The sequence below is a fragment of the Gracilinanus agilis genome, chromosome 4 (assembly GCF_016433145.1).
Source record: "Gracilinanus agilis isolate LMUSP501 chromosome 4, AgileGrace, whole genome shotgun sequence".
NCBI classification, from domain to species: domain Eukaryota; kingdom Metazoa; phylum Chordata; class Mammalia; order Didelphimorphia; family Didelphidae; genus Gracilinanus; species Gracilinanus agilis.
Window position 1 is genome coordinate 316,079,325 of NC_058133.1, and position 14,662 is coordinate 316,093,986.

Genomic DNA, 14,662 nt, shown 5'->3' on the forward strand with positions numbered 1-14,662 from the left:
TACAATGACCAGAAATCATTCGTTATCAAAAATAATAAAACAAACTTCCTCCAAATTGCACTTTCTCATCCATCTTTACATTTAGCTTCTACTTTCGAGTACCCTCAAGAATTTGTGTCTTCCTTTGTGTAATTGTTCCTAAGATTTTTTCCTTAAATGGGAGAGAAGGGGAAGAGGAAAGAGAGATAAATTCTGAGTGGGATTTATTAAAAAAATTTTTTTTGTTTCAATGAGATGTTCCCCAAGTAATCAAGTATTGGATTCTAACTGGTTGTTTTATTCTACCCCGTTATGCTGATCTTTTTACTTCCTATGTGAGCTGCTTATATGGAAAAACAAACAAACATTGAAATGGGTTATCATGAGAGTCTCAGACTCCATTAGTTCAAAGAGCTCCTCACAGACCTGGAAAAATTCTTGGACTATGGAGGAAAGACCTAGAGTATTATTGGAATCTCTGAGATCTTTACTCTGGTGAAGGACTCTCAAAAGAGAGTGCTCTGCTCTACCTCCCTAAACTCTCCTGCATACATTAGGTAGCTTGCTTTAATGGAAAGAATATTGTCTTCAGGGCCAGATGGCTCTGAATCTTATTACCTATATGATATTAGCCAAATCATTTAACCTTCCTAATCCTCAATTTTCTCCTCTAAGATAAAATGTGAAGGAGAGGCAGACTGTTAGGAGGAGCAGAGAGAGAGAGAGAGAGAGAGAGAGAGAGAGAGAGAGAGAGAGAGAGAGAGAGAGAGAGAGAGAGAACTGCCCTTCAAATGAATGGACTGGGAAGATAAACTGTGTCATTCAAAGCTGCCAACACCCTTTGAAGGAGAAAAACAAAAAAGGCACAGAGCTAAAATCTTGATGCCCCCATCAATTCATGAACAGAGAGGCCCCAGGCACTCCTGTCTCTTGCCACCAAATTTCCAGAGTTCCACTGACACAGGAGTGCTGGATACAAAGTCAGGGAAGAAGCCAGGGGATCTAAGCCAGTTAAGGCAAAACGGCTGGAAGTCAAAGCGGATATGGCTTGAAATGGATACACTGGAGGAATACTTCTACTTGAATTGAATGAGATAAGTGGTTAAAGTGAAGAAGATCAACGTCTTNTGTATAAGAGACAGAGAGAGAGAGAGAGAGAGAGAGAGAGAGAGAGAGAGAGAGAGAGAGAGAACTGCCCTTCAAATGAATGGACTGGGAAGATAAACTGTGTCATTCAAAGCTGCCAACACCCTTTGAAGGAGAAAAACAAAAAAGGCACAGAGCTAAAATCTTGATGCCCCCATCAATTCATGAACAGAGAGGCCCCAGGCACTCCTGTCTCTTGCCACCAAAATTCCAGAGTTCCACTGACACAGGAGTGCTGGATACAAAGTCAGGGAAGAAGCCAGGGGATCTAAGCCAGTTAAGGCAAAACGGCTGGAAGTCAAAGCGGATATGGCTTGAAATGGATACACTGGAGGAATACTTCTACTTGAATTGAATGAGATAAGTGGTTAAAGTGAAGAAGATCAACGTCTTTGACAGGGCAGCTGAGAGGAGTATCTGCCTTTGAGCCATCACATTAAGAGAAGACATGGACTCTCTATTTGTCTCCCTAATCTACCCTCCCCTCTTCATCCCTTATCTCCATGAACAGGAATGCTAGTGGGTGAATGTGAGAAAATAATCCCGCAGGAAATCTTGTCTACGGACAATGTCCCTTAGAATCCCAGTGAGGTAGCAGCTCCAAGCTGCCTTCTTCTCTGGGGAAAGTCATAGGAAATATGGACGGTAGAAAAACCACCCTAATCTTCATCAATGACCAGGAGAGCTGTCCCTTTCACCATGAGCAGCCCCAAAAGTCATCCCTGAGAGGAGCTTCCCAAGGAAAGGGGCTACTTAATCATCAAGAATTAAATTCCTGCTTTATGCCAGGCACTGTGTACTTATGGACCCAACTGCAGAAAATGGAAGTCTTTATTCTCAAAGAGTTTATATTCTAATGAGGAGACTCAAGTATGTATTAAAAATATGAGCAACACACATATATCTGAAATAGTTAAATATAAAATAGTTTCGGAAAGGACTAGCAATCGATGATGAAGAAAGGCTTCACACAGGACATGGTGCTGGAGTGAGTCTTCAAGGAAGAGAGGGACTCTATGGGGCAGAGGTAAGAAGGGATTGCATTCTGTGTTTGGGATAATGGAAGATCCTGTTTTAGGAACAGAGAGACCAATCTAGTTGGATTCAGAGGGAAGGAAAGGGGGTTAACATTCAAGGAAACTGGAAGGAAAGATAAATTGAGAGTCATGTGTGAAGGTTTTTAAAAGCTAAATGGAGGTCTAGAGGCAGCGTTGATTGTATGGGGGTGCTACATGGTCAGTTCTAAGCTTATGGAAAGTTATTTTGATGGCAATATGTAAAATGGATTGGAGATGTGAGAGACTTAATGCAGGAAGGCTAATTAAGTAATCTAGGTGAGAGTTAATGAGAACCTGAGCTAAGGTAATAGCTGTGTGAAGGGGAAAGAAGGACTTTTTTTTTGGTAGAGATCTCATGAAAGTGAAAAAGGCAAGATTTGGCAATTGGCAAAAATCCCAAAATTCATTCAAAAGCTCCATTCAAGCCTGCTCCTACAAGGGGCCTTTCCTCATCTCCCCACCTGCTAGTCCCCTCCTAATCGAATTACTCTGTATTTTGTGTCTTCTCATATATGCATGTGTTGTTTCCGCAATAGAATGTATCAAGGGGCTGTTTTGTTTTTGCCTCAGGTTAATACAATGTCTGACACAAAGTAGACAATAATAAAAGCTTGTTGATTGATTTCCCCAAGAAAACAGACTTTCATTTACCCTCCTGATGAGGTGGTGATGGCAATGGTTCAGGTTTAAAAATAGAAAGTATGGTTGCATAGGAAGACCTGGTCAGCAAAGGAAGGCACTTGATACTTATTTACCTCTTAATAAAATGACTCAAGCACAGATAAATTTCCAGGGTGCCCCAGATTATAAAACATCATAATTTAAAACCAAGTATGACTGTACCTTGTTCTCTTGCTGTTGCTTGAAATTTAGAATTCCTGATCCTAACTGGCCAATTTTGGTATCAAAGAATCATCTGATGACCTACAAAAAAACCGCAAGGTTATGGTTGGTTACCTCTTTCTTGATTAACATTAAGAGAATCAATATAATCAGTTTTCAAAGCCACATCTAGCTTTCTCAGCTATTCTGAGAGAAGATGTTTCTATTCTCATTTATTTTGAAATCTAAGTGTTAATAGAACCAAGAAATCAGTGACTTGGACAAAGCTTTAGTTCTAAAGCTGAGATTGGAAGCTTCACACCAATTTAGTTGTGAAGTGAATGTGGGCACATGAAAATGGAGAGTGGCATCGCTTGGGGGGTACCTGTCCTTTGAGCTCGGAAGAAAAGTGTGCATTTTCCCTGTGTCTTGAGTTGAGATTTTGTGTTTGTATAATGTTCCCTGTTTACTGATCTCTCTAGGATTGACATGAGGTCTCTGGAGGGAGAAGTGTGCAGGTCAACATGTTAAAAAAAGGCGGGAGAGGGTTAATGGCAGGTTCCCAGCTTATAGTTACTGAGAGCATCTCCACAATGGAGAACATTTTGTGTATGTAAAAAGTCAGTACTGTGGAATTTAAGGATAAAATTGAAAATGCTCGTATGTCAGGAAAAAAATACAGATACTTTAGTGTAAATTAGAGGAGCTTTGGCATTCTTTCTGTTGCCTGATGATCAGGAAGATGGTGGGGAGAAAGGGAGTCAGGATCATCTAATCCAAAATAAGGCATTCAAAAAATGAAAGGATTTGCTAATTCTGAAGGGAATTTTACCAAGTACAGTTCTTTGTGCAGCCTGTGTTTATGTACAGGACGTCTACAAGGAGGGAAGTGAAAAATGCATAAAGTATATTCATAAATATTTAATACTGAGCAAGATTAGAGGTAAAAATAAAAGGTTAAGAAATACAATGAATGGCAATGACTTTGCAATAGAATCAGAGCTAAATAAATCAACTTAAGTAGCCTGTTCTGTGAAAATAGACACAGCTTTGCCCAAGGGTCCTCATTCCAAAAGGATTTTACTAGTCTGGCAATTTTTTTAAACCTGTGAAATTAAGGCGTTGCACTAGATAACCTTTTTAAGGATCCCTTTTTCTGGCTCTGAGATTCTATAAGTTTATGGTTTTAAAAATGCTGCCAATATGACAATCATACTCAGTTTCCCCAAACTTATTTTCTAATAAGTTTATTGTTGTTGTTGTCATTTTGTCAGACCTTTATGATCCCATTTGGAATTTTCTTGGCTCAGATACTGGGTAAGTGAGTTGCCCAGGATCACACAGCTAGGAAGTGGTTGAGGTTGTATTCAAACTCAGCTCTAGTCTCAGTGGTCTCTCTATTGTGCTACTTCACTGCCAATAAATTTAGGTTTATGGTTTATGGTATAAAAAAGGATACAGGGGGGCAGCTGGGTAGCTCAGTGGAGTGAGAGTCAGGCCTAGAGACAGGAGGTCCTAGGTTCAAACCCGGCCTCAGCCACTTCCCAGCTGTGTGACTCTGGGCAAGTCACTTGACCCCCATTGCCCACCCTTACCAATCTTCCACCTATGAGACAATACACCGAAGTACAAGGGTTTAAAAAAATTAATCTGTAAAAAAGGATACAGATCTTGATTTTTCCTCACAGGCCTATATTTTCTATTAATACTGAAATCTCCCAGATCATAGCCATTTAAGTAAAACTTTCAGAATTACAGGATTTTTTTTTTTGTGGTTGAACTGTTCATAAACTGTCTCAAAAGTTTTAGTACAGTGTTATAGGGAATAAGACCTAAATCTGAATAAAGACTTTGGAGATACTCTTTCCCAAATAAGAACATAACCATAGCAATTCAGAATTATCAATAGATCAATGGTTTAGCATAGTGTAGATGTGAAATTAAGACTGATATCTCCTCAACTCTCTTGGTTCAAAATGGACTACTAAGAAATTACTCTTAGGATTTGAATTGAGAAATGAACTGAGATCTGACAATGTCTTCCAGACAGCAGCAAGTGGGAATGGGGGATGTCAAGGAGTTGGGTACAATCCCTTCTCTTCTATATCTATAGGAGGTTGGAATTCAGGAATAGTGGCTTTAATTTTTTTAATTAATTTTTTAAAAAATACTTTTCCATGGTTACTTGATTCATGTTCTCTCCCTCCCTTTTTTTACTCCCCCCTCCTGGAGCTAACAAGCAATTGCACTGGTTTATACTTGTCTTATTACTCAAAATTATTTCTATATTATTCATACTTGTAATAATCTTTAAAAAGCCACATCCCCAAATCATATACCCATATAACCAAATGATAAATTATATGGTTTTTTTTGCATTTCTACTCCCATAGTTCTTTCCCTAAATGTGGATAGCATTCTTTTTCATAAATCCAATGGGATTTTTCTTGATCATTGCATTGCTATTAGTAGTAGAGTCTATTACATCTGATTGTTCTACAATGTTTCACTTTCTGTGTATGATGTTCTTTTGGTTCTGCTCATTTCATGCTGCATCAGTTCAAGGAGAGCTTTTGTAAGAATAAACAGAACCAGTAACTAATGTTATGATAGAGAGGGGGACAGAGAGAGAGAGAGAGAGTATTATTCTTACACTTTCCATTTCATATAGAAATCAAGTATTTCATCATTCCTTATACCACAATAGTATTCCATCACAATTATATATCACAATTTGTTCAGCTGAGGGACACCTCCTCATTTTCCAATTTTTTGCCACTACAAAAAGCTCAGCTATAAATATTTTTGAAGAAATATATTTTTTAATTTCTTTGGGGGACAAACCTAGTAGTGGTATAGCTGGATCAAAGGGCATGCAATCTTTTAAAGCTCTTTGGGCATAGTTCCAAATTGCCTTCCAGAATGGTTGGATCAATTCACAACGCCACCAGCAATGCATTAGTGTCCTAATTTTGCCATATCCCCACCAACATTTATTATTTTCCTTTAGGAATAGTGGCTTTGAATTCCCTTTAAGGTTTTGAACAAACATGTCTTCCATGGCATTATACTTCTGTATTAAATCACTATTACAACTCTGTGTGTGTTTATGTATAGACATGTGCTTGTATGAAAACTTAGAGGGGAATTTGAGGCCACTTTTCCCAAATATAAGTTGCCTCTACAGATAGGGATGATAGTGGAGTCTCAAGATTTAGTCTTATAGTCGAGAAAGAAGATTTCCTGGACAATACTATCTTTGGAGTGGCCACATAAGTAATCCTAAATTCAAGAGTTGTTGAGTTTGCGAGTTCAGGGAATAGATCTTTTAGAATGAAAAATTCCTGACTCAGATTTGTATGGAAGTCATGTTCTTATGAAAGTCATGATTGATTAGAGTCAAGCTATAGAGATTGATATTATTCTAATGTAAATGTCTCTTGCTTTTCTCATAATTGACTTAAAAGTAAATTTAGTTTACAAATGCCCTCTCCCCACCCCCTTAATTTTGTAGATGAAGAAACACAGACCCAAGATGGTAGACCGAGTTGTCCAAGGTCATAGAGTACTGTAAATAGAACTGAGATTAAAAACAAGGTCCACTGGCTCTAAATCCAAGATTTTTCGTACTTGACCCAAATATAAAAAAGAACTGAATTTAAGATAATCTTATTTTCAAGGGAAACAAATGTTTCAAACTATCAAAATTCCCTCCACCATATAAAACACTAAAATTATTAGTTACTTAATATGAGACAGAAAACAAATCCTTATTCGCAAATGTTTTATATCCCTATTCTGTTTCTTTTATTAGTTTCCAAACTAAGGGGAAACAAAGGTAATGTTTTAATTTATAAAAGTGAGCAATTTCTATAAATGTTTCTGTAATGTGTTTCATATTAAAAAGTGATGGCTTATAGAAGGGCAGATTATTAGTTCTTAATGAGAGGATAATGTAGGGATTATGGCTCAGGGTCAGTCAAATGAATAGGGACTTTTAGAGCTCTTGTGGTCATAAGAAGAGAAAATAAAGAGAATTGAACCATAGGATCATACAATCATAGAGCTATAGCTGGAAGGGACATTCAAGGCCACCTAATTTTTACTCTTTTATTTGGTAGAAGGAGAAACAGTCTTAGGAAGGCTTGGCTCAATTTATGGTACTGGTAAGTACAATTTATTAAATATTACAGGTGGGATCAAAATTTCAAAGGACTGGATCATTCTTTTTTTTTTTTAAACCCTTAACTTCTATGTATTGGCTCCTAGATGGAAGAGTGGTAAGGGTGGGCAATGGGGGTCAAGTGACTTGCCCAGGGTCACACAGCTGGGAAGTGTCTGAGGCCGGATTTGAACCTAGGACCTCCCGTCTCTAGGCCTGACTCTCAATCCACTGAGCTACCCAGCTGCCCCCATGACTGGATCATTCTTGAAAAGAGCATGAGGGGGAATTCTAGTAGTTAAAGGGACACAATAGGGACACATGGAAAGTTGGAGGCAGATTGCATGTCAGAATGGAGGCTAGGCTAGTTAAGATATGGAGAGAATCTGCTCATTGGAAGGGACTTTAGAAGTAATGTCGTCTTAATTCCTAAATCCAGGTAATAGATTCCATTATTGATTTCTGAGAAGGATTTAAACTTACTATGTTCTGCATAATAATAAATTGTCTTTTAGTACTTTACGGTCCACAAATTAGCTTTACATGGTAATAGAAGCTAGTTAATTGTTTCCAATGGAAAGTATTCTTTGAGTTTCCATTTTGAATATATTTTGATTCAACATACAATAATACTGTTGTCTGGAGCAGCAGCAGCAAACCAAAAAAAAGCAACCAATGAGTAAAAACAATAACAAAACAAACCACCCTGGTGGCTCTCTCTATTGGTATAGTTACTAATTTGAACTTTCTGAATAAAAAAAATAGCTTGTAGTCCGGCAACTTTGCCTTCTTAAAAAAAATTAAAGAAGGTTGCCTTATAATTGATAATACAGCTTTCTGAAATTGACCTGGTCTTTGGTCAGTGCTTTGCAGCAAGTATTGCTGAAAGGCTGAAAGGAAATGCTATATAAATTGCTTTGAACAATGGGCTTCTCAAAAGTCAAGTTATCCAGCAAACTATGTTCAGTTCCATTGATTTGCCTACCTACAAACTGCTCCCTTTCCTGGAACCAGTTCACATTTTCCTCCGTTCACACAAAGACCTGGATCCATGTTGCACAGGCTTTGACAGGGCAGTCCATCTTGGCTGACATAGCCTGGCTTACAAAGACAGGCGGCCTCTTTTGTCCATTCATTCTTTATGCACTGTGAAAATTCATCACATGCCATGAATTTGCATGGGTCCGCTTGATCAGCTGTAAGAAGAAGGAAATATTTTAATGGATGCAATGATGCATAAACAATGTACTTGGCTGAACTTGAAGCCAAGGGATCAAAATATATCTGTTGTTACCACATTTGTGGTTTATTTCCTAGTGGTGGAATAATAACTGCACTTTAAAAAAATCTCAGAGGCTATTGAGAACTTGTAGACAAAAATAATACATTTTGCTTTAAATATAATTGTGTTGGACTGTCAGCAAATGGTTTTTTTGGGGTAATCATTTCCTGTAGAGACTACTTGTAAACCTGTAATGACACAGAACTTGCATTTGATCATCTATGTGTCTAACTATTTATCTATCCATCTATAGATATATCTATGTCATCTGTTTGTCTATCTGTCCATCTGTCTGTCCTATCTCTCTCTCTCTCTCTCTCTCTCTCTCTCTCTCTCTCTCTTTCTCTCTGTCTATCTGATTGTACACACACATATATCAGCTACTATCTCATGATATTTAGGCACAGGATTTTTGTTTTTCATTTGTTTCAGTCATATTTCCTTCTTCATGACCCCATTTGGGTTCTTCTTTGTGAAGGTACCAGAATAATTTGTCAATTCCTTTCCCAGCTCATTTTACATATGAGGAAACTGAGGCAAACAGGGTTAAATGACTCCCTCAGGTTCAACTAAGAAAGCTGAGTCTTCTTGACTCCAGGACTGGCTCTCTATCCGTTGTACCACCTAGCTGCCTTTATTTCTAGTTAGTATATGTAATTTATTACAATTGCACAAAGTTTTCACTAAAAAATGAATCTTTAGTTTAAAGAAAGAGCTGTTTCTCTCTGAATAGCTTGGCCTACTTATATTCACAAAAATGACGCAGCAGAGTGGGCTGAGTCCATCTGCCTCCCAGGGAGGAAGAAGGATTAATTAGATAAATGAATCATCCCTCCATTTTGTGGAACAGACTTGGGTATATTTTGACATACAAAAACACTTAATCTGTGTGGGTTGATATATGCTTCCTTGTTTTCCCCATGAGATTGAGAGAGTGACTTGGGAATCCATTTAAAGATGAGAAATCTCCAAAGTGGTGTGCTCAAGACTATCTTTCCATGTTGGGAGTGAAAAGCTAAGAAGAACATAATAGAACCATTTCTAGTTTTTTTTTTTAATTTAAAAAATATATGAAAAAAATTAAACTTTACTAGTAGGGGGTGTGCCCAGGACATAATATGGATTGACACTAGTGGCCAAAGTCTCTCCATAAGTTTTGCTGTCACATGTCAAATATGGTAAATGAGACATGCTGAACAAAGTCAGAGTTCTATAATACTGAAGGTTCTCAATGATGTCCTCACTTGCATGCTACTTCCAGGGTTGATATTATTTAGATGTGTGGTGGTAAATGTTTAACAACTGATTTTCTGGAAAAAATGTTTGCACCACACATTTTTAAGTTTGATTAGCATAATTAAAGTTTTCTCCATCACTTTCTTAAATCTAGTCAATCTATAAATCAAAGCCTGATTTGTAGAATTTGTCTATTTCCAAGGTAGAAATGCTCACATTGGAAATTTGTTAACAATTGGCTTTCTTGAGTAGGTATGAGCTAGTTCTAGCATACTTGTGGATATATTGCAGGTAAAATAGATTTATGAATTCTGTGGCATATTTTTAAGTAAATGAACCCTCACAAAAATGGATAGGTAGCTTAAAAAGATACTCGCAAATAAACCACATGTAGAAGATAACACTAATAATGTGAACATAAGATGGCAGAATCGGCACATTCTAGTTCTAAGATGTTGTTTGTCCTTCATTTTTAAGTCCAGTGGCAAAACAAAAGGCAGGACAACCGACAATGGCTCTTGATGCAGTGGATAGATAACCTTGGAGTCTTCACTATCTGTCCAAACTCTTAAGTGCTCCATATCACCTGCTTCAGTTTCCTTCATGGCCATTAGAAAAAAGTGTTCACATTCACCCATTCCAACTGGGGAAAGTCTTCACATTCTTGAGGCTGATATTGCCTTGTCTCACCAATGGGTCTGACTCTATAGCTTCTTAGAGTCACAGGTGAGAGTTGAAGGAAAGATAGATATCAAAGATGGACAAGTAGCCTTGAAAAGGGCTCAGCAAACCCTCATACCAGAGGAGCTAGTTTTCCCTGAATTCCCTATACACCGCTAATATAATAGCTCCAATATAACAGCTCTTTGTCAACTATGATACAAGGTTAAGAACAATACAGATCTGGCGAGAAGTCAAATGGGATTGGTAACAGATTTGCTGGTTATCTTGCAACAAAGTCATTCAACTCAAAGATGTTTCACATTTTTCTTTTATAAAAAGAAATAGGGGTGCAGTGCTCCCTGTGATCTGGAAAATCCGTGTAAAATGTTATGGCCCTCTCTTCATACCAGAGAAGGTCTGAATTTTTCTTTTTCTTTTATGGGATGTTTACAGTATCTTATTGTAAATTTCCAGTTAAGTATGTATTTCTGGATTTATAAACCTTTTCTGTGTTATCTGCTGATCTTCACATAGCTTCTGCAAAACTCCCCCAAATTCCCATTTAATTCCTTATGCTGACCCACAATATCGAAACCACCATGGGAAAAGTTGTGATGTGCAAGGGATACTGAAGTGCTCCAAATGTACTGAACTTTACTGGGATGACAAGTGTCCATCAGTAGTGTGATACACTAAGGGATATTTTTTAAAAAATGGGCACACAGTCTGTGTCTTCAAAGTAAAGATGGTGCTTTAATGAGTGAGAAAGTAACTGCTTTTTGAGAGAAATGTGCTATAGAAAGAATATTCTGTAAATAGATGTTTAGAAATGTTTCCACTTTTAGGTAATTTTTTTTTTGCTCCATGTAATGAAGGTAAGTTACCCATAAAGATGCTGATATCTGTACACTTTAAAAAATTGGGGTGAGGGGTGTGCAGCTAGGTGGCTCAGTAGATTGAAAGCTGGGACTAGAGAGGGGAGCTCCTGGATTCAAATTTGACCTCAGATACTTTCTTTCTTGGTGATCCTGGGCAAGTCACTTATTTTCCATTGCCTAGTCCTTACTGATCTTTAATACACAATATTGATTCTAAGATGGGAGGCAAGGGTTTAAATTTAAAAAAATTAGAAATAGAATTTTTTAACCTTTGAGAAATCTAAATGAAAAGTTTTAGTGGATCTTGAACTCATTTATTATAAATGTAGAAGTGAAATACCTAGTTCAGCCAAAACCTTCGCAAAGTTGGTGAATGGGATTAAAAATTGAGTGTCATGATCTAGTAAATACAATTAATGATGTAGGCTTTCCATTTGCATCTATGCATCTTTGTGAGATATCTTTTTCTGCTGTGACAACCATGAAAACCAAGTATTGAAATAAACTGATTTTAGAACCAGGCCTTCAAATCACTACATTTAAAAAAGTTAATGATATAAAACAATGAAGTATATAGTAAATCATATTGCTCTTATAAAACATTATTTCATGTGATGCAAAATCAAGATCAGGAAACATTTAGGTAAAAGAATTGAGCCAAATGTATTATATGTCTGTTACTGCATAGGCATGGAGAGGAGAAATTGGGGGGGGGATATTTTAGAACTCTTATTTCTTGAAAGTGACATTACAATTGAAATCTTCAGTCTGAATTTTGTATTTCGTGGTATCTGCTGGGAGCCTGATAAATTTCTTTTGTGAAGCAGATGAAAGGACACATGAGAAGACTCCAGGAACTCTGGGAGAACAAAAGTGATGGCTCTATGAACCTTAGATTGTACCCTATGACTCACAAAGCCACCATGACTGCCACTGCTTCTGTGACCATGGAACTCCTGACATCACACCCTCAGTTACCTGGCTTTTATGACCACGTCTAGCCATTGACACTGCATTTTGTGTGTACTCCTGCTGTCAAATAAGTACCCAGGGGTCCTGGGTCTCCATGGCTGGCCTCCACAGTACCTGCAGGCCCACCCACTCACTTCCTCGATTTCCACTACTGTTGCCAGGAGAACCGCAGGACTGTGAGACTGCTTGGAGATCTTATAGTCTTGGGCCCCAGCACTACAAAAGCCAAGGAGATAGTATTGTTAAGGGAAATAAGTTGTATTGTTGAGCCCCAGTTGAGAGCCCACTGAGCAAAGCAACCATGCTTGCCTGAGATTGCTGGCAAGTTCCCAATCTCTCACATAAAGGCAATACTGCTCTCGGCCAAAGGTCATCACTGAACCTTGAGTCCCCCCTCACTCTGTAATAGCAACCCTGCTAACATTCATGTGTGAAATCATTTTCATAAACATCATCCTGTGGGAAAGTAACACCCCCCCCCCAAGAATGTTGTAATGCTTGATATTTTACTCACTATAAAAGTCTCTCTTTGTCACTATAAATGAAGATCATAGCCCTCAGTCATGGTGCTGTGATTCTTTTGATTGGCTTTTCTCAGGCATGCTGGCCCCAATCTTTCCTGTCCTCCTTCTTATCTCACTCTTTTTCTCTAGCTTCTAGTCTCCTTAGCAGGCTGACACTCTCTCTCTCTCTCTCTCTCTCTCTCTCTCTCTCTCTCTCTCTCTCTCTGTCTCTCTCTCTCTCTCTCTCTCTTTCTCTCTCTCTCTCTCTCCCCCCCATGGCTACAAGGACCCTCAGATCCAATCACTCATCACCAGACTCCCACACATGGCCAGGACACCTGGTAAGCTGCATCATCTACATTACGGGCTCACAGACCTCTTGTTCCAGGTTAGCTTCATTCTTAGCCCTGAGAGTGAGAGAATACAGTCTTTTTATTTTCCAGGTTGAGATCCTTTTATCCTTATAGCCTCTTGCTTTGATAGGCTAATTTTTCCAGGAATTAACATTTTCAAAAAAGCCATGTTGACTCCACTCCTTTCCTTGAGAGCTGCTTCCTACTCTCTGGACTTCATTTCCCATGATGCCCAATTCTTCCCTAATATTGCTATTATGTCTTGTAGATTCTGTGAATGTATGTTTAAATAGTACCAAGTCAGTATTATAGTTCAAAGATCTTGATAGTGCAAAATCATACTCTATAAATTTCTTTTCCTTCCTTCCTTCCTTCCTTCCTTCCTTCCTTCCTTCCTTCCTTCCTTCCTTCCTTCCTTCCTTCCTTCCTTCCTTCCTTCTTTTCCTTCCTTCCTTCCTTCTTTTCCTTCTAACTTAATATCAATTTTAAGACAGAAGACTGTCAAGGGATAGGCAATTCGGTTTAAATAACTTACTCAGGGTCACACAGATAGAAAATGTCTAAGGCCAGATTTGAACTCAGATTTCCCTGACTCCAGGTACTCTATCCACTGAGATATTACCTAGCTGCCCCAATGATCTTTTTTATTTTCAATTAACAACCTATTTTCTTTGCCTCCGACCTTACCCTATACCTAAAAAAACAAAAGTCTTAGAAACAAATATGGTAGTCAAGCAAAACAAATTCCTGCATTGGTCATGTCCAAAAATTTATGTGTCTCAATCTGTACTCCAAATCCATCACTTCTCTCTTAGGAGTGAGTAGCATGTTTTATCTTAAATTGTTATTGGTCATTACATTGATCAGTACTCTGAAAACTTTCAAAATTGTTAAAATTAGTCCCAGAGATGAAAGGGAATGTTTGTTCCCCTGTTCCACCAAGTCAGTCTGTCTTTTAGTTCTCAAACCCCGGTTATACTCAGACACATATATTCCTGATGTCTTTTAAGTCTCAATGCTCCGAGAACATCTCCAGTGCATCTCCTTTATTGTTCAGTTGTTTCAGCCATGTCATACATTTTGTGACCCCATTTGGGGTTTTCTTGGCAAGGATTCTTGAGTGATTTGCCATTCCCTTCACCAGCTCATTTTAGAGATGAGGAGCTGAGGCAAGTAGGGCAAAGGGACTTGCCCAGGGTTATACAACTAGTAACTATCTGAGGCTGGATTTGAACTCATGAAGATGAGTGATCTCAACTTGTGACCCAGCCCTTTATCCACTAGACCACCTTCTTCACAAATCCTACTTTTGATACCCCTTAGTTTTTAGTTTTGACCTATTTGACTATGTGTTCCTCCTCTCTTCCTCACCTTCTTGAGAGTAGAGTCTGCTTCTTTTTTATCTTTATAGCTCCAGTCCCTACCACACTGCCTGGGACAAAGTTTTGTAGTTAATAAAATATCTGTTGAACAAATGAATACAAGAACTTCAAAGGATTCAAAATAGCGCCTATCATTACAGTCCTTGTAAGGAGGACAGAGGGTGTTTTTGAGATATTAATCAGTCCATCAAAGACATATAATTAAATATGGCCTTTTATGGCTGGG

General features: G+C 38.2%; 1 protein-coding gene across 1 annotated transcript in view; it reads right to left on the reverse strand.

The window, feature by feature from the left end:
* Positions 1–3,067: 3,067 nt before the first annotated feature.
* Positions 3,068–14,662, reverse strand: part of IMPG1 (interphotoreceptor matrix proteoglycan 1) — a 171,604-nt gene continuing 160,009 nt past the window's right edge. Inside the window, exons 15-16 of the mRNA XM_044675366.1 lie at positions 8,153–8,363; positions 3,068–3,107 (exon numbers count right to left, since the gene is read on the reverse strand). Coding sequence (XP_044531301.1) covers positions 3,068–3,107; positions 8,153–8,363 — 251 coding nt within the window. The remainder of the gene's footprint in view (positions 3,108–8,152; positions 8,364–14,662) is intronic.